The sequence below is a fragment of the Marmota flaviventris genome, chromosome 14 (assembly GCF_047511675.1).
Source record: "Marmota flaviventris isolate mMarFla1 chromosome 14, mMarFla1.hap1, whole genome shotgun sequence".
In the NCBI taxonomy this organism is placed as follows: domain Eukaryota; kingdom Metazoa; phylum Chordata; class Mammalia; order Rodentia; family Sciuridae; genus Marmota; species Marmota flaviventris.
The window spans coordinates 93,176,616-93,200,801 of record NC_092511.1 but is presented as its reverse complement, the minus strand read 5'-3'; the positions used below and the strand labels follow the sequence as shown (position 1 = coordinate 93,200,801).

General features: G+C 40.9%; 1 protein-coding gene across 1 annotated transcript in view; it reads left to right on the top strand.

Moving 5' to 3' along the window:
- Slc9a4 (solute carrier family 9 member A4) overlaps positions 1–24,186 on the top strand; it is a 54,182-nt gene that overhangs the window by 11,677 nt on the left and 18,319 nt on the right. The window contains exons 3-7 of the mRNA XM_027951834.2: positions 14,162–14,421; positions 15,716–15,933; positions 18,902–19,104; positions 19,666–19,752; positions 22,857–22,927. Coding sequence (XP_027807635.2) covers positions 14,162–14,421; positions 15,716–15,933; positions 18,902–19,104; positions 19,666–19,752; positions 22,857–22,927 — 839 coding nt within the window. The remainder of the gene's footprint in view (positions 1–14,161; positions 14,422–15,715; positions 15,934–18,901; positions 19,105–19,665; positions 19,753–22,856; positions 22,928–24,186) is intronic.

Here is a 24,186-nt window from a genome sequence, read left to right as displayed (position 1 = left end):
CTTAAACCGCCCTCTCCTTCATGCTAGAATTCCTTTCCCCTCTCTTTCCTGATCTGTTTATCAGCCTTTCCTAATTGGCTGCCTGGTGGCTCTCTTGATTGGTCTTTCAGCTGTTCCCTGCCAGTATCTGCATCATAGTGCCCAGAATCTAGAACTCAGGCAGCCAATGACTGTCCTACAGAAGGAACAGAACATTGATTGATGGAGGCCGTGATGGGGATGAGGGTGCTGCTGGCCCTGGGGCCAGTCTGCTGCTCTGCCTTGGCTGCCAGGCTCCACAGGCTGCAGCACACCTTCTCTGATGCTTCTTTTGAATTTGCATCTTTCTGGGAGCTTGGAGCACACTGAAAATGTTTCCTCAGACCAATGTCCACCACCAAGCTTCCACATTGTTTCCTGAGCCCACACTCCAGGGGTGGAAGGACACTGGTGCAGTTGTCAGTGAGGAGTCCCTGCATCGTGTCCCTCTTCCCCACAGTCCGATGCAGCTGTCCTTCACCTGTGCTGTCCTGGGCACAGGGAGAATCAAGGTGAACCGTGCATCTGACACATCCATGGGGATGATACAAAGCCTGCCTTCATCAAAGGGCAAATTTTATGGTTTATATTTTCTGTCTCAAATGGGTTCCTAACTCCATTACCCCCCATTCACAAGGCAGTAAAGCGTAACCAAGAGTATGGGCAGGAGCCTGTGTGCCTCTGTTCATGTCCTGCCTCTGCTGCAAGTTGTTTGACTTTAGTAGGAGTCACTTAACCTCTGTGAGTCTCCGTTTTCTTTCTGTGAACTAGAGATAGGATTGTACGAAGATTAAAATGAATCCATACAAATAAGACATTCAAAATAACATGTGGTACAGTGGGGGCACCCTGTGTTTGGTGTTACGTTTGCTGCAGAGCTCTCCATACCCTAAATGATGCTGCCAGGTGTTGTCTGTCTGTCTGGACTTTGCAGGCTAAAACTTCCCTGCAGAGCTGTGTACAAACTTGAACAGAATCCAGAAGGGACAGTAGGCAACTGTTCCTTATTCTTCTTTTATTTCCTTTTATTTTATTCAGATTCGAAAGCATAGGGGTGGAAGGTGAGAGGTGAGCATAACCTGGCAAGACTCCCCAACTTACAATGTTTGGACTTTTTAACTTTCCCACGGTGTGAAAGCAATCTGCATTCAGTAGAAGCCCTACCTCCAATTCTGATTTGGGTCTTTGCAGGGCTCTCCTTTGCGGTCCAGCCTTTGCTCGTGCTGCTGGGCAGTGGCAGGGAGCGGCAGCTCCCAGTCACCCACATCAGGCTGGGGAGCAGCAGACACCCTACAGTGCACCGTGTTGTGACACTAGGATGTGTGGCAGGTCATATGTACCAAACGCATTTTTGACTTAGGACGCTCTCACCTTCAGATGACTTGATGGAGATGTAATCCCACTATAAATCAAGGAGCACCTGTAGACAGGTCCTCTGACTAAGAATGTAGGGAGCTCCGTGTGACAGGGGATGGCACGGTTTTCAGCAGGAGACTCTATCATTCTATGCTTCAGTTTCATCATGTATAAATTAATTAATCCAACCTCAGAATGCGATTTTGCAGAGGCTATCAAATGAGACCCCCAGGTGCCCATTAAAGATAGGTGATGATTCATATGTCAGAGGAGACACACCAAAATGGCAACCATGATGCCCATCAGACCCAGAACTGAGGGTCGGGTCTGAGCCTCAGACAAATAGGGCCATGCAGCCTTGATGGGTTGGCTCAGGTGCCAAAGGGTGAAAGCCAACCCCCTGTAAAGCCTCAGCAAGTGCTTGGTGTGGTGCAGGGTGTCCCCACGGGGTGCAGCTGACCCAGAGAGGGTGGACAGGAGTCTGGCGCCCATCCAGCCTGGACCCTGTGTTTGTCTTTAGACATGTACTCTGGGGGCTTTCCTTATGGGCTTCCCTTCAGTCTGCCAAAGGGTCCTCTGGGAGTGAGACATGGTGCTGGCTCTGTGTGTGTGTGAGAGAGAGAGAGAGAGAGAGAGAGGCAGCAAACAGCTTGAGATGAAGCTTGGACCAGGTTGGGGGGTACAGAAGGACCTGGGAGCAGTGAGGGGCAGCCAGGCATGTTTGGGGGAGCAGTGGGTCACCAGTAGAAAGGAGGCACATCTGACTCCTGTCCTTCTGTATTGAAGTGACACCTTTTCCATCTGCATGTCTGGCTCTAACCCACAGCCTAAAACCACGGAGAGGTGTGCCGGAGCAGGGCTGGAGAGGGGCCCTGCCGTGGGTGCTTCCTTGCAAGTCCTCAAATTGGATTCATAAACACTCATTCGGTTCATTTTCTTCCGCCTGAAGTAAGAGAATAGTGGAGGGGGGAATTGTACAAACTGGTTTTTCACCAGGCTAAGCTGTGAGCCACTTAAGGGTGATTAGAACTCACTTCAGTTCACAAGTACAAGAAAAAAGAACCTCTCTGGTTGTCAAGTTGTCTTTTCTGTGGCAGGAGGTGGGCTTGAGCAGCTATGCAAATGGATTTGGAAAAGTGACATGGTGGGGCGGGGTGGGGGGGGTGGAGAAAAGCAATGCTATTTTTCTCTTCAGGGAATAATCAGGACAAATTTGTAGAAGGGCACATGGGAGCTGTCCTGTCCCTCCTCTAAAAACTATGCACTTGTCACCAACTGTGCTAAAAGCCAGGGATGCAAAAACAAACAGGCTTTGCCCTGTGCCTTTGAGCAGCCACAAGCTATGAGCGTCTGACTTTTCTTAGCCTCTGACCATGTGCCTGCCTATTCTTCTGTATCTGCCTAGAACCCTTCCCAGCCACAGAGGTTTCCTAGGAGGTTATATAATACATTCATGGAAATCCCTGACTCCGGAGGAAAGCCTAGTGTTCTAAACACAGCCTGGAGAGTTTCCTGGTCCTGTGGTTTTCGACACATGCCCCACCACCAACAGGCCTGTGTGCATTCTCAAGGTCTTGTTGGGTATGTTGGGCTGCGAGATGGAAAAACTATGCTCAGCATCATGTGAAAAGTCCTATGAGTTGACTGTTGGGAGGGGTTGGTTGGCAAATAGTTTCCCTGTGGCTTCCTCAATGATTGCATAAAGGGACAACACCTAGCAGAACCTGTTGTACAGGCCTGCTCTGGAGCATTAGATCCAAGAGATGGGTGAGGTAAGAAGCTGTGGTCATTCGTATTTCACTTCTTACCACCAGGACCAGCTGTGGTTACTGGTGTTTTTGACCATTTTGTGTCGTTATAATGAAATACCTGCGTCTCGTTATTTTACAAAAAAATAAAAGCCAATCATTTTGGCTCATGATTTGGGGGCTGACAGTTTAAAAGGCATGATGCCATCTGGTGAGGGCTTCCTGGCTATGTCACCTTGTGTCAAAGAAGCAGAGAGGGAAGCTGCCAAGGTCAGAGGGTGCACGTTCAAGGGAGGAAGCCAAAGAGATTCAGGGGAGGAGCCAGGCCCCCTTGTCACAACCTGCTTTTGAGGGACTTCCAGAGAGAGTGAGAAAAACCCTCCTGCTCAAAAAGCGTGAATCCCTCCTAAGCGTGGAGCCTTCCACTAGTTCCTGTGTCTTAAAGATTCCACCACCTTTCAACATCAACATGGGGACTGAGCCTGCAGCGTGTGAGACTTTAGGTGACTAATCAGTCCATACCACAGGAGTAAAAAGTAGACTAGAACCATGGGAAAGGATTGAGGTACCACGAAATCCAACTACCTTATGTATTGATTGATTTTACTTATTTTTGAGGTGCTGGCACCCAAACCCAGGGTCTCACACTTGCTACTACCTCTGGGCTACATCCTCAGCTCCAACTCCTATATTCTAATGTTGAAGTTGAGTTATGCTTGGTGGAGCCAGAGGTCTCCTGAGTCCTAATCATCCATCCATCCATTCATCCATCCATCTATCCATCCATCCATCCATCCATCTGTCCATCCATCCATCCATCTGTCCATTCATCCATTTATCCATCCATCCATCCATCCATCCAAAAATATTACTGAGCAACTACTTTCTGTCAGACACTGATTTTTTTTCACTAAGTCAGAGAAAACTCCTAAAATAAAAGAAAATCACTAAGCTTGTCTTCAGTGAACTTAAATCTACTGGTCACAACTGATGTTTGCCTTTATAGTTAAAACTAACTTAGCTTTTAGATTGGCTTTTAAATTACTTTTTGTATCATAGAGGTCATCTACTGACCCCAGATGGTAAAAGACCATCACTTGAGTATTTGCTTCAAATTGATGTAGGAATGGGGAAGGGGGACGATTTGCATAGAGGAGGGACACTAGGATCAGGCACTTGCTTGAACAGAGTCCGGATGAGGAACAGGTATTGGTAGGGGATGATTCGTCTTAGGTTGGCTTTGAACTACTAAATTTGAGGTATCAATGGGCCTTTGAAATAATTGTTGGATAATTATAGAAATACAAGTCTAGAGCTTGGGAGAAAGATGAAATGCAGATGTATATTTGGGAGTCCTTGGCGGGGGGGAGGTTCTTAGAGCTGCAATAGGGCGAACCCCCACCCTAGCTTTCTTCAAGCTCAGAAGGGTTTTCACAGTTTTTAAAGTGAAAAGACGTTCATTAAAGGAACTTGTTTGCTGTGCCCTAGGTCAGTGACATTCTGCCACTTACAGTATGTTTTCCTCCTCATCACATTATCTGACATCAGTTTACCAACTTGGCCTTTACTTTACTCTCTGAGTCCATTAGCAATGAATGTTCAGGGATACCAAACCCAGAACATTTGGTAACAGCATACTTAACTCTCCTCTCCTGGGGCAGCAGGTCTTTTTTCTTCTTTTAGGAGTGAAGAATGTCCTCTCATTGTGCAGTCTTGCCAGGTAATTCAGTAATTAGTAGTAGGCTTCCTTTAGCTGTCACAGGGTCAAGACAGTGCCCCATGACAGAGCTGAATCTGCCATTGCCCCTCCTCACAGGATCAAACATTAGTTAGATTCATTATCTAATTGCTTGCATAAGATCAATGAATATATTTCCTCATGTTGTATGCACACCAAAAAATGTCCATATATTTAGTTATAAATACAGACTCAATAAATTTAGAAAGCTTAATACCACAAAGTATGTTCTTTGTCCACAACAGAATGAAATTAAAGATAGTAAAATTAAAGAAATGATATTTAAGATATTTTGGGAAAATTCCAATAAAGTACCTCTAAATACTTTATGGTTTAAGAAAGAAATTACAAAGGAATTTAGTTAATATTTTTAACTAAATAATAATAAAATCAAAACTTGTGGGGTGCAGTTAAAGAAATGCTTTGAGGAGAAATCTATCGTCTTAAAAGCCTTTTATTTAAGAGTCTAAAGACCAAAAACCAATGGACTTGAGTTTCTGTCTGAAGAAACAAGAAGAGGAGCAAAGTGAAACCAAAGTAAATTAAAGGAAGGGAATAGTAAAGAGGGTAATAAATCATCATCCTAATAACGAAATAAGCATTTTCAAACATGGCAAACTTATCTGTATCTTGAAGAAGAAATAATATTTATTCTTCCTACACTCGTTCATGTATAGTACAGGGGGGGATCAATTTCCAACTGCGTTATGAGCCCAACTTTACTAAGGTAAAGAAAGAAACCAAAAAAAAAAAAAAAAAGACAAAGACATTTCAAGAAAGAAATCAAACCTGTAGGCCAACATCCATCTTATTTCCTAGAAAAATAAAATTCAGCAACATATTTAAAGAAAAATAAATCATGGTCATGAAAGACATAATTCAGAAGTACAAGTTTCTTAAACATAGGGGAAAAAATCTAGGAATTCAATTCATCCTATAAGATAAATGACTGTATTAATAAATATGGAGAACTATTTGACCAAATTCAACACCCATTAGTGATGAAAACTCATGACAAGGTAAGGAGACTAAGTAGCTTCTTCAACCTGATATAGGAAATTTATGAACAATCTGTAGCTGTTATCCTACTAAACCTAGGGGAAAATCTAGGAATTACATATCAAGCACTTTTTTCCTCAAATCAAGATCAAAGCAATATTTACTCTCAAAACTTTGATTAGTCAAGAGAAAAAAAGCATAAATGTAAGTTTGAATGTCACTAAGGAGCTAGTGTACATTCTATGTGTGGATGACATGATAGTTTATGCAGGAAGTACTCAAGAATCTGTGAAACAACTGCTAGAATAAAATACTTATTAGTGAATTTACCAAGGTCACGATGTATTAGCTTTCTATCTCTGTGACAAAATATTTGAGATGATCAATGTGAAATGAACAACAATTTATTTAAGTTTGTGATTTTAGAGATTTCAGTCCATGGTCACCTGGCACCACTGCTTTGGGCCTGTGGTGAAGCAATTCATCATGGCGGAAAACATGACAGAGGGAACCTCTTCACCTCCTGGTGTTCAGGAAACAAAGGGAGGAAAGGGCTGTGTTCCATTATCCCCTTTAAGAGCACACCCCACTGATCTCACTGCCTGCCACTAGTTCCCAATAGTGCCACAGTGGGGAATAGGCCTTTAACCCAGGAGCCTTTGAAGGACACTTAAGATCCAAACTGTTAAATGGGCTATAAGGTTAAAGTACAAAAACCAACAGCATTTAATTAGGTAGCGGCAAACCACTCTACTAGTGGCCAAAGAAAATGTTAAAATTTCACTTAAATGTTTTGCAAAACCAAAAATACTTAGAAATAAGTTCAAGAAGGGTGTGCAAGACTTTTTCAGTGAATATTGTAGAACATTGCTGATGTGAATAAAAAGACTTGAAAAATGACATGTTCATGAATAAAGGGCTCAGGATTGTTGTCAGTTTTCTTCCAACAAGTTGGTAAATTTTAAGAGAATTCTAATAAATTTCCCATGAAACTTTTTGAATAGATTTTTTTGTTTGTTTGTTTTGGTACTGGGGATTGAACTCAGGATACTTAACCACTAAGCCACATTCCCGGCCCTTTTTGATATTTTATTTAGAGACAGGATCTTGCTGAGTTGCTCAGGGCCACACTAAGTTACTAAGGCTGGCTATGAACTTGTGATCCTCCTGCCTCAGCCTCCTGAGTTGCTGGGATTACAGGCAGGTGCCACAATGCTGGCTTATTTAAAATTCATAAAGCTGATTCTAAGTTCTGTTTGGCAGCTCAAATGACCTAGAATACATAAAGTAAATTTTTAAAAGAAGAACAAAACTTGAAAATATATTTGAAGGCATATTATAATGTCACAATAATTATAATTATACTATAAAATTCACAATGTTGATTAAAGAATAGACATGTAAATTATAAAACAAGTTAAAACAACCTGGAAATAGACTTACATATACATGGTCAACTGACTTTTGTCAAATAACTGAGGCAGTTCAATAGAAGAGGAGTCTTTTCAACAATTGCTACTGAAATATCTCAATGTTCATGTAGAAAATCAAGAAAATCACCTCCTACCTCAAATCATATTTAAAATCAACACAAAGTGTGTCATAGCCTAAATGTAAAGATAAAATTATAAATCTCCTGAAGAAAACATAGAACCAAATTCTATCAAATCATGGAATTGTCAAAACAGGAAAATCATAAACAAGCAAACAAAAAATGGAAATAACATAATAACCTGGATTTTATCAAAAGAATAAGTTTTGATCTTTAACATGCGCTTTTAAGTAAACAAGAAGACAAGCCAAAGAACAAAGAACGTATTCTCTATGCACATACCTCACAATGAATTTATGAAGAATATATAAAGAATTTTACAACTCAATAATAACAAAAAACAACTTAATTAAAAATTGCCAAATATTTAAACATGTGTATCACAAAAGAAGGCAGTTATCAGCGGGTGTGGTGGCTCATATCTGTAATCCTGGTGACTCAGTGGCTGAGGCAGGAAAATCTCAAGTTCAAAGCCAGTTTCAGCAACTTAGCATGACACCTTCTTTAAAAAAAAAAAAAAGAAAGAAAGAAAGAAAAAAAGAAAAGGAAAAAGACTGGGACGCATTTCTAGTTAGGAATACAAAATGATACAATGGCTTTGGAAAGCTATTTGGCAGTTTCTTTAAAAGTTTAACGTATGTCAACTGTATTACCTAGCCATTCTACTCCCAAGTATATATCTGTACATTCTACTCCAAGCATATATCTGCACAAAAGAATTGTAAAATTCACGGTAGCAATATTCAAATAACCAAAAACTGAGGTAGGGGAGAACAAATGCCCATTAGCAGGTGATGGGGTGGCTGAAATTTACTATAACCATGTATGAGAAAATGACAGGAATACAAAGAAATAGATCACTGATACCTGCAGTAACAGGAATAATTTCCAGAAATATTATACTAAGCTAATGAAATCAGACACCACAGAGTTCATATCATATTATTTACTTCAATTAAAATGCAAATTCATCTATGATAGATCAGAAGTTTCCTGGGGTTAGGGTCAGAGTGAAGGATGAACTTCAAAGAGGAATGAGGAGCCTCTCTGGGTTTGTGAAAATATTCTATATCTTGATCACAGCCTTGGTTTTATGTACATATATAATGGCCAGAATTCATTCATTTTAGGTGCAGTTTATTGTATGTAAATTATTCCTCCATGAGGTTGACAAGAAAAAAATCTAGCATACTTGGAATTGACCCTCCATCTCTGCTGAGCCTTGGTCGGTGGGCTGTTGTCAGGCGTCACGTGAGTTTCTCTGGGTTAAACAGGACATGCACAGGGTATCGGAGTGGCTCGTGTTACAATCGGGGAGATTTGCAATTACATCTTGTAAAAGGACCATTCCCTGAGACAGTGAGAAAGGAGGAAACTTTAACCTGTTCTCCTAGTGTCAAAAACAGGTTTAACCTTGACTTCTCTCTCTCTCTCTCTCTCTCTTACACACACACACACACACACACACACTCACACACACACACAATTGTGATTTAAAATGAATTCAAAGACACTAGAACCTACTAATCTGAAAGGTAAGTATTGTTTTGCACATAGTCCGATGGATTGTGCCTATAAATGCAGACTTCCTAATTGTGTACCCTTCTGAATGTGCCCTGACATCCTCCTTCAGGATACACCAGAGCAAAGTTCAGGGCTGTACTGATTGGCTTTCCCAGGCCACTGCAATGGCTTCAGTAGCTGTTTGTGATCTGGCAAGCTATGTAAAGAGTTTTTATTTGTGGTAGTAATATTCAAATCTTTGAATCTCAATCATGTTTCCCGAGTTTCCTCTGGATTTGAGAGTCAAATAAACCTCACTTAACCTCATTCAAACCTTCCTGATCTGGACTTGTGAAACCAGGTCTGGCTTCTCATCTTGGCTTCATTTCTTTGGGAGTTCAACTCCAGAAATGAATAACCCAGGGCTCCTAAGACCCACACATGGATTTCTCCAAGGTCGGGCGGAAAGTGGAATGAATCTAAGTAAACTCACTGCATCAGGGTACAACCATGAAGTTTATTTTACATTTATTTTGAAACCATAAATCATAAGTTTCAAATACTTGGATTAGCTTTTCCTGAAAACACAGCTTCATTTGTTTAAATAACATAGACCAGTATGATAACAGTTTTGTAAAATATTATTGATCCACAGATGGACAATAAATACATGCATATTGTCCAGGTTATCCATAGATCAGACACCCAGAGGGTATTAGATGTGCAATACCTCCCAAGAAGGAGGAACCCAAGGGCGGGGAGAACTCTGAGAATCCCTTACAGAGTGACCACAGGGGAAGGAGAAAGGGAAGGAGGGATATTGAAAGAGTTTACCAAAATCATCACAGAGTCCTCAGGCCAGGGACACCTACCACAGAAGACCTGCCCTTCTGAGAAAGGACATATTGTAGTGCCCCTGCCACACTCCATAGCTAAGAACAGAACACAAGAATTAAAATACAGCAGGTGGCTGGACATTTCATTCCCTGCAGTCAGAGATATGAAACGCTCTCACTGCCACAGATGGAGAGATGGATGATGGGTGCCAACATAGGTAGATGATAGGCAGGCAGGTAGGATTAGAAAGGACAAATTTATAATATTCGTTTATCTGGAAGGGATTGTGAGCCATGCATGGAGGTTTCCTTTAGCATTTTTGTTTCTTAAAATTTCTTCACTTTTGTATGTATACCTAAGCAAATCTGGTTTAAGATTTCTACAAATATTCCTTTTTCAAAGTAACTCCTTTCTTCATTTCATGTTAGGAGATACACATCACAATATGCATTGTGTGTGGGTGTGTGTGTGTGTGAGGGGGGCAGTCCTTGCTTGGGCAAATTTGCACTAAGCTTTCTGATTCTTTTTCAACGTTTCCACTTTCTCCTTCTCCCAGAAAATGCACTAGAAACTCCTCTTTGGGAAAGGAAGCAAGTTTGTTTTTTTTTTTTTTTTTTTACAGTCTGTCCACATTCCTTATCTAACATTTCTAACAAATCTTATCAGCCACTGGCTTCTTATTGCATTAAAAGGTCAAACACTGATCCATTTGGAGGGGCTGCACCACCGTTTAGGACCTTATAAGATTCAAAATAAATTATTGGTGCTCTAAGAGATTTATAAATCAAGAATGCTAGTCTATAGTACAAGTTAATTTCATTTTTGTGGACATTTTGGTTACAGAAACTATATCAGGTATACCTCTCTGACAAACATACAAATTCAAGTCCACCTTGACACCCAGAACATGACCTTATTTGAAAACAGTGTATTTGCACAGTGATTAGTTAAGACGAGCTCACATTGGACCAAGGTGGACCCTAATCTAATGACTGGTGTCCTGTTGAAATGACCAGGTGCACAGAGGAGACACACAGAGGAGGCCATATGAAGAGGTGACAGAGCCTGGAGTGATGTGTCCATAAGACAAGGAACACTGAAGATTGCCTAAAAACACTAGGAACAAGGAGGGGACGAGGAAGAATCCCCCCTTCATACTTTCCAAGGGAGCATGATCCTGGCCCATCTTGATATCCAGGATATCCAGTCTCCAGAGCACTGAGAGAATAAACTCCCACTCCTTCAAGCACCTAGCTTGCAGCACTTTATTCTTAGAGCTTTGGGAAAATACACAGAAATCAGGGTCCCAAGCTACTTGGCAAAGGGCATGTGAACTTGTGATTCTAGGGTCATTGTGCATCCTTCTTGTGTCCCTGGCAGCAAAGTCCATTGGCAGTGGGACACTCTAAAGGACAGTTTGTAGCTCTTGAGCTCCTTTGAGGAATGACCCTCTTTGCCAACATTCCAAAGCCAAGAGTCATGTTCTAGGATTTTTGATCTCTGTAGAAAATGTACAAATATTATGCATAGTGACTCCAGGTCCCCCCAAAAGCTAGGATGTCCATTCCTACTCATCAGTTGCTTCTACTTTCTCAGTAGAGGAAACCCCTCTAATAAATGCAAGGCCCTGCTTAGAGGAGAGAGCAAATGAGATGAACTGGGGCTTTGTTTTCAATGTATTCCGATTGTTTATGATTATGTACACAACAAACCAATCTAAAGACAGCTTTGCAGATGAGTCATCATTTATTGCCTATCTCTCTCTGTGGGAAATTAGCCATTTCTTATCATAAGGGGAGACACCAGGTATGGAGCAGTCCTTGCAGGGTGGGGCAAGTCTTGGAAGTAGGCTTTGGAGGGAATGACTGCAGCTGCCTGAGTCTACAGACCAAGGGACCAGATTCTGCCACCCAGGGATCAGTGTCTGCACAAAATGGCATGCATTTCTGGTAATTCCCAAACCCAAAAGCTGTCAGTCACGCTGAAGAATGGAGGTAACACTGAGGGTCTTAATAAGGAAGAATGGGAATGGAGAGATTGAACTGGAACAGTAGGCTCCAGCCTGGGGAACCTTGGTAGGGTGCAGAGGAGAGGAACCACATCCAGAAATAAGAGTAGAACCAAGTGTGAAGGCAGGTGTGGGTGTCCCCTGCAAGACTCACTTTGAAATTTAATTGCCTTGTGACAGTGTTGAGAGGTTGAACCTTTATGAGGTGAGTAAATAGATTAACTAGACTAATGTCAGTATCACAGGTTGGGTTATCTCCAGAGTGGGTTTGTGATAAATTCAGGTTCCTCTTGCCTTCTCTGTCTGGCTCAGGTGTGCTTGCCTTCCCTTTCTGTCATGTTCTATGAAGCAGAAAGTTCCCCGCCAGATGCTGGCGCCATGCTCTTGGACTTACCAGCCTCCAGAATTGTGAGCCAAATAAATGTCCATTGTTATCAATTACCCAGTCGGTGATATTCTCTTATGCAGCAGAAAATGGGCTCAGACAGGGAGGGGATGAATGGGGAATAGACCCAGTCATTCTCAGAGAGTCCCAGTGGTCCTTCTGTAATTCAGAATATACTTACAGTGACTGTTTCCTTGAGATTTATCTTCTGTCCCCTGCTCTGATTTTTTTTTTCATTTTTTCCTGGTAGGTGCAGATAATGGCAAATGGGTGTATGCTGTGGTTTAGCAGGATTCCCAGGGACTGATATTCTCAAAGATCTTTGTTTTCTGCAGCTATCTTACTTCATCTGTTTTATAGGTCTCATTACCTGAATGTCTGCTGCCACTTTACAGAAGCTTGGTCTAAGTTCTGGGCTGCAAAGTGATAAGTACATCCCTGTAATTCCAAAATAAATGTGAAAATAAGTAGAGCCATAATAGGGAGATTAAGAGTGTGTCTCACATAGACCAGAGTGGTTTGGAAAAGTCATTGAGATGACATATGGACACTACTCAATAGGGCCAGGTTCTGATAAACCCACTGTTAAGTAGAAAATTCACAAATTGAAAATGCACTTAAAACGCCTAACCCCCTAAGCATCTCAGCTGAGCAACATAGCTAACTGGGAGCTGTATTGCTGCTGCCCAGCCTCATGAGAGAGTATATCTGCAGATCATGAGCCTGGGAAAAGTTCCAAATTCAAAATTCAAAGTACAGCTTCAACTGAATGCAGATCTCTTTCACACCACCATAAAGTTGAAAAAAATTGTAAGTCAAATCATCCTAAGTCAGGGACCATCTGTATATGAAGACTGTAGTAGTTTGGTTCAGTTGGGAAAGAGAAACCACACAGTAGATTAGAGAGAAAATTTTATGTAAAATTTATTAACTATGATAAGTTTATAATTAATAGATGAATGGGAACTGTGGTCCCAAGGGCTAAGGGAGGGCATCCCCGGAACAAGACACTTGGATGGGATTCAGATCCTACTGGGAAAGGTGTGTATCTGGACACTAGAAAGCAGAGGAGGTGGGTTAGCAGACTGGAGCTGGTCTAGAGTTGCTAGAAAGAGCATCTTCTGGAAGGCAGGCAGGGTCAGAGCTCAGCAATCCCTGGTGCAGTGGAAGCCTGGGCTCCAGGGGCCTCAGGAGGAGCTAGCTGCATGCAGGGGAAGGGGTCATGGCTTCACAGGGAGGACTACTACTTCGGACCCCAAGGGCATAGACATGCTATACCTGGGCCATGCTGGGGCTTTCTGTTGGCAGATTATCACACGAACCTGAAGCTGCAGGGTTGCAAAGGGATCCCTTTCAGGAATCATGGCAAAGCCAAGCTCTACCAGAAATCCTTACCCTGTCTCTGGAGGATCCCAAGAAAACTTTATCCTTCAGTGTCCCTTCTGCCCCATCTCTTAAGAGAGCTCAACCTAGTGCTCACTTCAAAGGAGAAATGTTTAAAGAGCAGACATGAAAATAATTTGATCTATGTATACAATACAGAATGATCAAATCTGGGTAATTAGCATATTTATTTTTTGGATACTAGGGGTTGAACCCAGGGGCACCTAATCACTGTTCCACATTTCTAGCACTTTTTAATTTTTTTTAAATTTTGAGACAGGGTGTCCCTGAGTTACTTCAGTCCTCACTAAGTTGCTGAGGCTGGCTTTGAACACGCAATCCTCTTGCCTCAGCCTCCCTAGCCACTGGGATTATAGGCGTGTACCACCATACCCAGCTAGTGTATCGATTTCAAACATGTGCTTGGTTACAAGCAACCAGTATTATGCTTTCTCTTTGTGAATGTGAATGCATTTAAACTACTTGGAATATATTTAAAAGTTAGGTAGCCATGTTAGTATTTTTTGTGGAATTTATTGTTGTATATTATTTAACTAACCACAAAGTTGAGAAAAGGTGTGTGAACATTTTCTAATTCCTGTTTATCATCTTTATTTCATTTTTTTTGGTCTAGGTCTTATACAATATATTAATTGCCTTCACAAAGATGCATAAATTCGAAGACATAGAACCTGTCGACATTTTGGCTGGATGTGCCCGATTCATCATTGTGGGGTGTGGGGGAGTATTTTTTGGCATCATTTTTGGATTTATTTCTGCGTTTATCACACGTTTCACTCAGAATATCTCTGCAATCGAACCGCTCATCGTCTTCATGTTCAGCTATCTGTCTTACTTAGCTGCAGAAACACTCTATCTCTCTGGCATCCTGGCGTGAGTACAATCCAAGTACCGAGTCTCCAAGTCAAACAGAGAAAGTTTAGGACCACAGAGGGTGAACCAAGCATCTGGAAAAGGCATGACTTCTGATATTACTCCCCAAAGGTCTTGCAAGATGTAGGATATTTTTAAAAAAAAACTTTTGTGAGATCTGATTCAGGTCTTTTGCCAAACAAATATTCTCTCCAACATTTTGCATTTGTTCCCTCGATTTGCTTGAGGAGAGCAATTATCATACCAATTTAGGACTCATAGAAAAGCTGGTACAGAGAAAAGCTAGGGGAAAGTTCAAGGTTAAAATCTATCTTTGTAGTTTTTAAGATTTTCTTTGAAAAATTAATTATAAAGTGGAAGGGGGCCATGCCACAAAGAGGTTCCATTCCTGGGCTCTGCTCTCTGTGGTTCCCTTCAAATCACATCAGAGTTCCATGACACTTCAGCATGGAATGCCATTATGCAGATGGGATAAGACTGGAAATACAGACTTCTTTGTTCTGATGAAGACATTTTTGAGGTGTTTACCCTCGTGTTCCTTGTAAACTTAATATGTTTTTCTGAGACTGAGTCTTCTCAATTTGGCTCCCTATAATTGATCATGTGTTTTTCTCTAGGACATTGTCCTCATATCTAACTCTTCAGGCAGAGCTATTTAATTCTATTGTGTAGGGATACCTATAAATATAACAGCGTAGACGCTAAGCATTTATCCTTTGCCCACTCTAAAAAAATGACAAAAACCATCAAGAAAAGGCAAAGTTCTTTCATTTCCCCATATTTGCTAAATGACTGTAGAACAGAAGCATTTGAAATGAAAACTTGTCATAAAAGAATTGTAAGACATTTGCTTGAGCGTAAGAAATCAGGGCCTCCCTGAGTTATTCTGTCTGTCCAACTTAAGCGGGATTTATTTTGGTTTAAGGCAGAGTCAAGCAGACAGTGAAGGCTGAGACCGACAAAGCTCTCAATGAGGGTAGGAAGGTAGAGAAATCTTCTGCTTCTTGTTCTCTGGCATGAGTTTCCCTCCATTTTGTTATGTGAAAGCCATGCCATACCCACTTTCTCTACCGCATTCACCTTCCCTTGTATCACCGCCCCCCCCCACCCCCGCCTTCCAGAGGGGAGAGAGAGAAAATGTGTGGAAGATCTGTAGGCAGAGAAAGGGAGCAGAGGGGTTGCCTTTTCTGGATTAAAGACTTGCTTCAAGGATCTGTAGCTTTGCCAGTGGGGAGGATATTTTGTGGAGAAGTAAAACTTGTTGCTTCACTATGAGACTCTGCTCCCATTGTAGAATCACAGCCTGTGCCGTGACAATGAAAAAGTATGTGGAAGAAAATGTGTCCCAGACGTCCTACACGACCATCAAGTACTTCATGAAGATGCTGAGCAGTGTCAGCGAGACCTTGATCTTCATCTTCATGGGCGTGTCCACCATTGGGAAGAACCATGAGTGGAACTGGGCCTTCATCTGCTTCACTCTGGTTTTCTGCCAGATCTGGAGAGCCATCAGTAAGAAACAGCAGGGACCCAAAGACTCCTACCCAGCTTGTTGGTTTTTCTTTTTCTTCATTTTCATTTTCTAGTTCTCTTTATTCCCTTCTGCCCTATAAAACCGTAAGCAGTGAGTTGGGGCTAACTGGTTTTATTGCTTAGGGGAGGGTTGGCACCTTGTAGTGACCAAGAATGTTGTATGTTTGTTCCCTCCATTAGCTCAAAGTTCTGAGTGGCTGGCAGATAAGGTTCTGCACTGAAGCTGGGAGGAAGCAAAGAATATTTTCTCTTTTAATTGAAGACTGAACTTTTACATCTACACATTTAAATATAGCTCAGTAAATGTATCCCTTGCACTTCACTTCTTTGCCAATTTTTACCCTCTTGCACCTTAAATCAGATATAGATTATAAACTGTGGGTATTTACACATTTGTTTCAGGATAAGTGAGAACTTCAAAATTGTGTAAGGCAAATACACTCACATATCCCTCTAAATAGCACAGTTAGTTTGAGGGTTTAGTGCATGGGTATCTAGCAAAGAAAGGGCCAGGAAGTGAATTTTTATTTTAAAAAGAACTCAATGTGAATTAGTAAGGACAACTATAAATTAAATGATCTCCCCCTTGTAAAGGGTGCATAATTTTTGAAATTGAGATTCAATGATTGCTGATTTATCTTGTACATTTATGTTTCAGGAACCAGAAAAAATACATTAGGCACTGAGCTACAATATACGTGTTTCTATTTGATTAGAAACATTATATTTTCTACTGACTTCGACTAATCTTTTAAAATCAATTACTCAGAGAAATTAGGAGATGTGGTTGAGAACTTACATTGAATGTGTCAATTTCAAATTAATTTAGGATGGCTTTTAGGATCTAGGAAAGAATAATAAGAAGGCAGAAATATTAAAATATTCATAAGGACAGTGGGATCTGTATGCCTACTGGGTCCCTGGTGGAAAAACAATTAAAGAAACTTTGATATACATTCAAATCTGAAATCAAATCCCGTCATGGTTATTCACAAGTCATTTGAACTTGGCAGACATTTATCTATTCAAAAATCTTCTTCCACCACCAAAAATTTTAGATGTCTTTCAGTTCGAATATTCTACAAATCTTCAGTGAAGTAGAACTAATATCAAAAGAAATAATATTAGAGAGCTTCATCCCAACCAACAAGAAGATTAATATTGTGGCTATATCAACATTGTTTACCCTTAGTGACCATCTAGCCCAACTCCATAATCTTATAATTGAGAGAACTGATGGGGCCGCCATTGATGGAGGGACCAGTTGACCACATTCCAGTGATTGACAGAGCAGGCGTCAGAATCCAGTTCTCCCACTCATTGCCTATTCTCTTTCCATCCTGACTCATTATTGCTAATAGTAATGATGATGAGAGTTTATAAGGCTCTTGAAGGCTTGGAAATTCAAGGCCTCATTTTATGTGATTTATGGATATTAAGTTTATTTAATCTTTTTGCCTGACTTCTGGGGTAAATATACTTGGCTCCCTATATCCTTGCCTTCTGCATCCATAGATTCAACCAATCACAGATCAATCATAGTAGAAAAAGAAAAACCTTCCTGCACCCAACATGTGCAGACTTTTTTTTCCTAATCCCTAAAAAATATAGCATAACATCTATTGATAGAGCACTGATATTTTATTAGGTATTATAGATGATCTAGAGATGATTTAAAGTATCCAGGAGAGTGTGCCTCATTTCCATGCGAGTGCCATACCATTTGATATGAGGGACTTGAGTATCCATGGAATTTGGTCTCTGTGGGGGGCCCAGAACCAAGGGATGGCTCTCATCTCTGTTATGCAGATGAAGATTCTGGGGGCTTGAAATGACGAATAACCTTGCTCAAGTTCACATGACTGGCATATAGAGAAACCAGTACAAACAAAACAAAAGGAAACCTTTGAATTCTTCTGTCTTTTATATTATCACTGTTAACAGAGGCTGTAAAGCCTGTGTGGTTGGAGGTCCTTGAGTATGTGGAGAGATTCATTCTACTGAAATAAAGCCTCTTCTTTCATTAGTGACAGCTTTTTGGGAGGAACCTTTTCCACCAGGAACCAGCACATTGGTGGTGGCTAAGTCCTGTGGGACACGTTGGGAGGCAGAATTTATGTCCAGACACGTTGCCCTAACTTCCAACTTCGGCTTAAGAAACTCTGGCAAAAGAGTTCCCAGCCCCAGCCCTTGGGAGCCCCCTCACTTGTTGCATTGAACCCCAAAATGAGCAGAGCCAACCAGAAAACATTGGCTCAGCTTTAGAGGTCACAGTTACTAGAAAGCAGAGAACTCTCCTCACACTGAAATCCCAGACCTCTTTTGGGAAGCCAATGATGATATGAGATAAACATTTTTTTTTCCCAAATAATATCCTTGCTTTAACTAATTTTGAAAGGCAGAGAAATCATTATGAATATAGCTTAAAAATATCCCCTTACACACCCACAAAAATTAAGATTCTATTATTTTATTTTATTTTGGGGGTTACCAAGGATTGAACACAGGGGCGCTTGATCACTGAGCCACATCCCCAGTCCTGTTTTGTATTAATCTAGAGATAAGGTCTCAAATGTGTTGTGTAGCACCTCGCTTTTGCAAAGGTTGCCTTTGAACTTGCGATCCTCCTTTCTCAGCCTCCTGAGCCACTGGGTTTACAAGTGTGCACCACTCTGCCCAGCAAGATTCTGTTATTTTAAACACACATGTGCAAACTACACATGGCAGGAAGCCACCAGCAAAGACTTCCAAGTTGAGGCACTGTGGTCTCCCCAGCCAACAAGTGAAGGGCCCTCAGAGGGTTCTCTTTGGGAAGGGCACTCCTGGGTGTGCTGGAATCGGGTTGCCTTGTTGGAGGGCAGGCAGGGAGACCTCAGCTTCAGCCCACCAGCATTTGATCTCCATCCATTTGCGGCTCCTGCTCTAATATGTATCTCCCCCTTTCTAGGCGTATTTGCCCTCTTCTATGTCAGTAACCAGTTTCGGACTTTCCCCTTCTCCATCAAGGACCAGTGCATAATTTTCTACAGTGGTGTTCGAGGAGCTGGAAGTTTTTCACTAGCATTTCTGCTTCCTCTGTCTCTTTTTCCTAGGAAGAAATTATTTGTCACTGCTACACTGGTAGTTATATATTTTACTGCATTCATTCAGGTTGGTAGATTTCCTCAATGTTTAATGTAAATAGATCTCTTCAGACTGTGTATCTAATTTTTAAAATGCAAATACAGGAAACTCATCTGATTAGATTTCTGTTCCATACCCAAACAAAATTCCCCAAAATGTCTAGGTCATGTTCATGATGGGTCACTAACTTCTAAAATGTGATGCTTTTTGACTAATGCAACACATTGATAAAATATCCTGGGATCACAAGTGAATAACTATGCTACTATACATCTCTGAAAACAAGACTCCAATTATTACTGGATAGCAAAAGTTTTTTCTTTCAGTTGGCATTAGCTCTTAACAAACTAATGAAATGTTATTTTAAGGGATGAAATCAAGCTCTTTATAAAAATACAGATAATATGATTTTTATTACAGCCCTTAAAAGAATTAAGAACAAAAGTAAACATTGAAGCATATATTCAAGAAAAGCTAGAAACAAACATGTACCAATTAGTCATTGTAATAATTTTCATAATAGGTATGTTCTCTGTAGTGGTGATTTTCATCTCAGCACAACCCTTTATTTCATTGTTTATGATCTAGGGCATCACAATTGGTCCTCTGGTCAGATACCTGGATGTCAGAAAGACCAATAAAAAAGAATCCATCAATGAAGAGCTTCATACCCGTGTAAGTTATGAGTTCATAAGATGTTGCCCATTTGTCACCTATGAGAATGTTCTAGAGACTTGGGTACATGTCACTAGACTTGTAGCCTCTTTCCTCCCTACCTCCACTAAACGTGATCGTACAGTTTCCTAGTTTTGCTGCTGTAGGGAATTAACAAAAGTTTATGGCTTTAAACACCACAAATGTATCATCTTGGAGTTCTGGAGGTAGGCATTGAAATAGACACAATCAAGGTGTGGCAGGCTACAATACCTTTCTGGAAGCTCTAAGTAAGAATCTGTTTTCCTGCATCCTCCAGCTTCTAGAGGCTTTCCGTGTTCCTTGGCTGGGTCCCTTCCATCCAGAAAGCCAGGAATGACTGACAGGTCTCTCTCATGTCACACCATTGTGGCTCTTCTGCCTTCCTCTTCCACACTGAAGGACCATTGTGATTGCGTTGGGCCCATATGGATAATCCTAGATGTTCCCTCTGTCTTAAAGTCAGTGGACTAATAACCTTAAGTCCATTGGTTATCTGAGTTATCCTTTGCATATAAACCATCATATTCACAGGTCTCAAAGATTAGGATGTAAACTTCTTTGGGAGACCATTATTCTGCCTACCACACTCTTCTCTCTTGTCTCTCCAAGATTTATATTTGTTCCACCTGCAAAATATATTCACTCTATCCTAGTATCATGGAAATCTAAATCCACCAAAGCATCAACTCCAAGTCCATATCTCATCTAAATTTCATCAGTTAAAATGTCCCAGATATCATCATCTCAATCATCTACATCAGGGACTCTTGGTAGAATCCATTTTAAGGCACAATTTCACTTCTCATCCTATAAAAGTCAGGAAACTAGTTATCTGTCTCCTAATTATACTGCAAGGACAGTTGCTGGATAACAGGTATTGACACTCCCTTTCAATAAGTGGGGGAATGGAAGTGAAAATGAACTCATGGATCCCAAGCGAATTGCAAAGTCCTTCTGGGAAAGTTCTATTTGGTTTCAAGGCCTGGAAATAATGTCCTTAGATTCTTTCTTTTACCCTCTAGTGCTCACTCTATCCTCTGATCCATACTTCCTGTATGTAAAAGGTAGCATGCCTTCCAAGCTGAGTGGTTTTATTGGCCAGTTTCTTTCTTGCTTGTAAAATTGCAGGGTCCAACCGTCTTCTTTCATTCTACCCCCTTCTCTCTCCCTTTCATTTCAAGATGGCGGTGTTTCCTCAAGGTCCAACAGAAAAGCAGACCCAGTAGAAGAAATATAAAGAGATTTGTTCAAGGAATTGGTTTAGACTCTTGTAGAAAGAGGTTAGCAAGTCCCAAATCCATAGGACAGACCAAGAAGGGAAGGCTGAAACTTTGTGGCATGATTTAAAGCTTTTATCCACAGCACACTTTCTCATTTGGGAAGGCTCAACTGTGTTGTGAAAACCTCTCAACTGACCAAATCCAGCCACTGAAATCATCTCAAATTATCTCCCTTGCTTAAAGACAACTGGTTACGAACTTTAATCATATCTACAGAATCACAACAATATCTAGATTTGTTTTTGGTTGAATAATTGGGGACTTGATTAGTCAATTTGATTCCTTAGAAGAACTATTATAGTGACTAATGTTCAAAATTGTCTTACTTCTAAAATCATTGTTCCACAGGAATATGGGGTCCTTTTTCTTTTTTCTTTTTTTAAAAAAATCTTTTAATGGTGAAAGTACAAAGATTACAAATGTAGTCTGGGGGCAGTTTTTGAGGGAACTCTATCCAGGCAAAGGTGAGTATGAAGTTCAGTCTGATTTCTACCTGTTTGAGTTCAACACAATACACATAGAATAACATTCTGTATGGCTCCCTGGAATAGAATTGAGAATTAATGTAGGGAAGATGCACACATACAGAGATAGATGTCAGCTCGTTTATGAAAGAATATTCTGAAATCATTTTTTTGATTGTTGTGCCCACGGGGCAATGGATGTGCCCAGCAGTGATTGGGGGCACTTGGTATATTTGCTGTTCAGAAATGCAAGCTTTCAGGGGATAATTGAGCCAAATAACTACTACAATTCTATCTTTGACGGTTCACAATTTTAATGGGGGAGAAATAAATGAAATCTTCCTAAATCAGCTTTGAGTTTCATAGCAAAAGATACTTGAGGAACTAGAGTAATTTAAATTTCAGGAAATGCAGCCAAATTTTTCAAGATCATTTGAAAATATTTAAAGGGATAGAGAGTGTTTTGAAACATGTAGTGCCATAACATAACTGTATACTTTTTTTTGTCTCTATCTTTATCTATTTGGATTCATTACTTTGAGAAACAAGGCAATACAACCTAAATATGTAGAACCTGGATATATCATTTCTTTACCAGTTTTTACTCTTTTTCTCAAAAAAATTATAATTATCCACAGGCAATTTGTCAATTAAGTATTTAAAGAATAATTTAGAATCTTAATTTTTTTCAAAAGGAAAAGGTCAGAAATTAGTATAGACTCCAGTGATTCATAATTTAAATTATTTAGAGATTAATTTGTAATTATTTTAAGCTTGCATTTCTCCTAAATTCTGTAAACAGTTGTAGATGAAATGAATGTAGTATAATTGCCTCGAATGTTGAAGTGTAAATACATAGATTTAAAAAAATGGGAAATATAGGTAAGTTGTCTCATTATATGTTATCACGATAGATTATCTGAAGAACTGTATTTTGAGAAACTACATAAATTGGATACAGGCATGTTCTTGTTTTGGCAATGGAATTAAAAGTAACAGTTAATTATTAGACTTTGCATCCACATATTTTCAGTAATGAAAAACTTCCCAGATCATTCTAGGTAAATATTCAAAGCCAATGCCAGCAAATGCCTCTTTTCATTGCGTACTATGTGACTTATCAAGGAGCTTATCTAGAGAGTCTTTCAATCATGAAACTAATTTGACATAATATGAAAGGCATGGCATATTTTAGTTACATGAATAGAGAGGAAGAAAGGGGGTAGGCTTCCGGAAATTCAAGCCTCCCCCACTTTCAAATGTGTATCAGCTTTCCCTGTGTGTCTTTTAGAGTCTGCATTTCACCAGGAGTGATTTTCTTCTGTCTTGGTTTTGGCAGCTGATGGATCACTTGAAGGCTGGAATTGAAGATGTGTGTGGGCACTGGAGCCACTACCAAGTGAGAGACAAGTAAGGCACGCAGGGTTTCTGCACGTAACAAAGCATGCTTATGGCATTCCTGGGAACTTTCAAAGAGGACCAGGAAGCTAAAGGTCCCAGGAGCCATACCATGCAAGAAGCCCTTGGAAATCCCAGACATGTCATGCCTAGAGCCTCTAGTGGAAGAGGCCGTAAACCTGGTTTAGGTTGCATCAGAGAGAACTAGTACTATGAGTGGAAATTAGAAAAGTCATGTTTAAGTTTAAAACAAGGACAAGATCCCCCAGGATAAGAGCAGTCGAAGCGTGGAATGACTGGCTTCATGAGACCGTGAAGGGAGTTTGGTGAACCATTAGGGATCCTGGGGCAGAGATTCCTCTGTGGTGGTGGACATCTCAATGGAAGATCTTTCAGGGTCCTTCCTACATGATGATTCTTAAAAAAACGCCAAAGTCCCTCTCCTCTGCCATACCTCACACTTACGATCTCATTCTTTTTCTGGAGATAATAGCGCGGCTATAGATGAGGGCTGTAAGCTGTGAGTCGTTGGTGGCTAAAGCCGTGAGCATGGGTGAGATTATTTTAAGCATGTAAAGAGGTGATGCTGATGGAAGACAGACTGAGGACTCCTGATTACCTGGGGTTGGTAAGGAAAAGAAAGGAGGTGGCCAAGGAGGCTGGAAGGGAAGCAGGAGTGAGCTAGGATGTGGGGAGCACCAAGGAACCGCTTAGCATATCAAGAGTCACAGAGGCCAGTGGGGTGGGGCCACAGTAGCCCTTGGAGTTGAATGGTACAAGGTCAAGGTGGGCTTAGCAAGAAGAATGTCAGACAAGTCGTGAAAGTGGGGGTGAAGGTCACTCTAGAGTGTCCTGGTCACTTTCCTTTCAGGGGGAGCTGATCACAGTGGACTGAAGAATTAACAGGAACTATGGCCTCTTATGAAAAAGGGCAGAAAACTGTGTGGTCAGGGTGGTGACCCAGTTGGAGCCAGAGTAGCCGTGGGCTGAGCCAAACAGATCCCCAAGTTTAGGAAGTCAGATCGCCATACCTGGAGGGGACTTAACTGATGCCTCCCAGATCAGGAAACCAATCCCCAGACAATAAGCCAGCAGCTGGGGCAGATATGCTCCCCTCTAAAAAAAAAAACATAAAGCAGCAGAAAAACTACTCTCTGGATGTGAATTGATGGGAAATGTTGAAAATTTCAACTCCAAACAAATGGGCCACTCCAAGGGCGCCACAGGCACTCAGAGTGGGCTGGACAGAGGTTATTAACAATAGTCAGCGG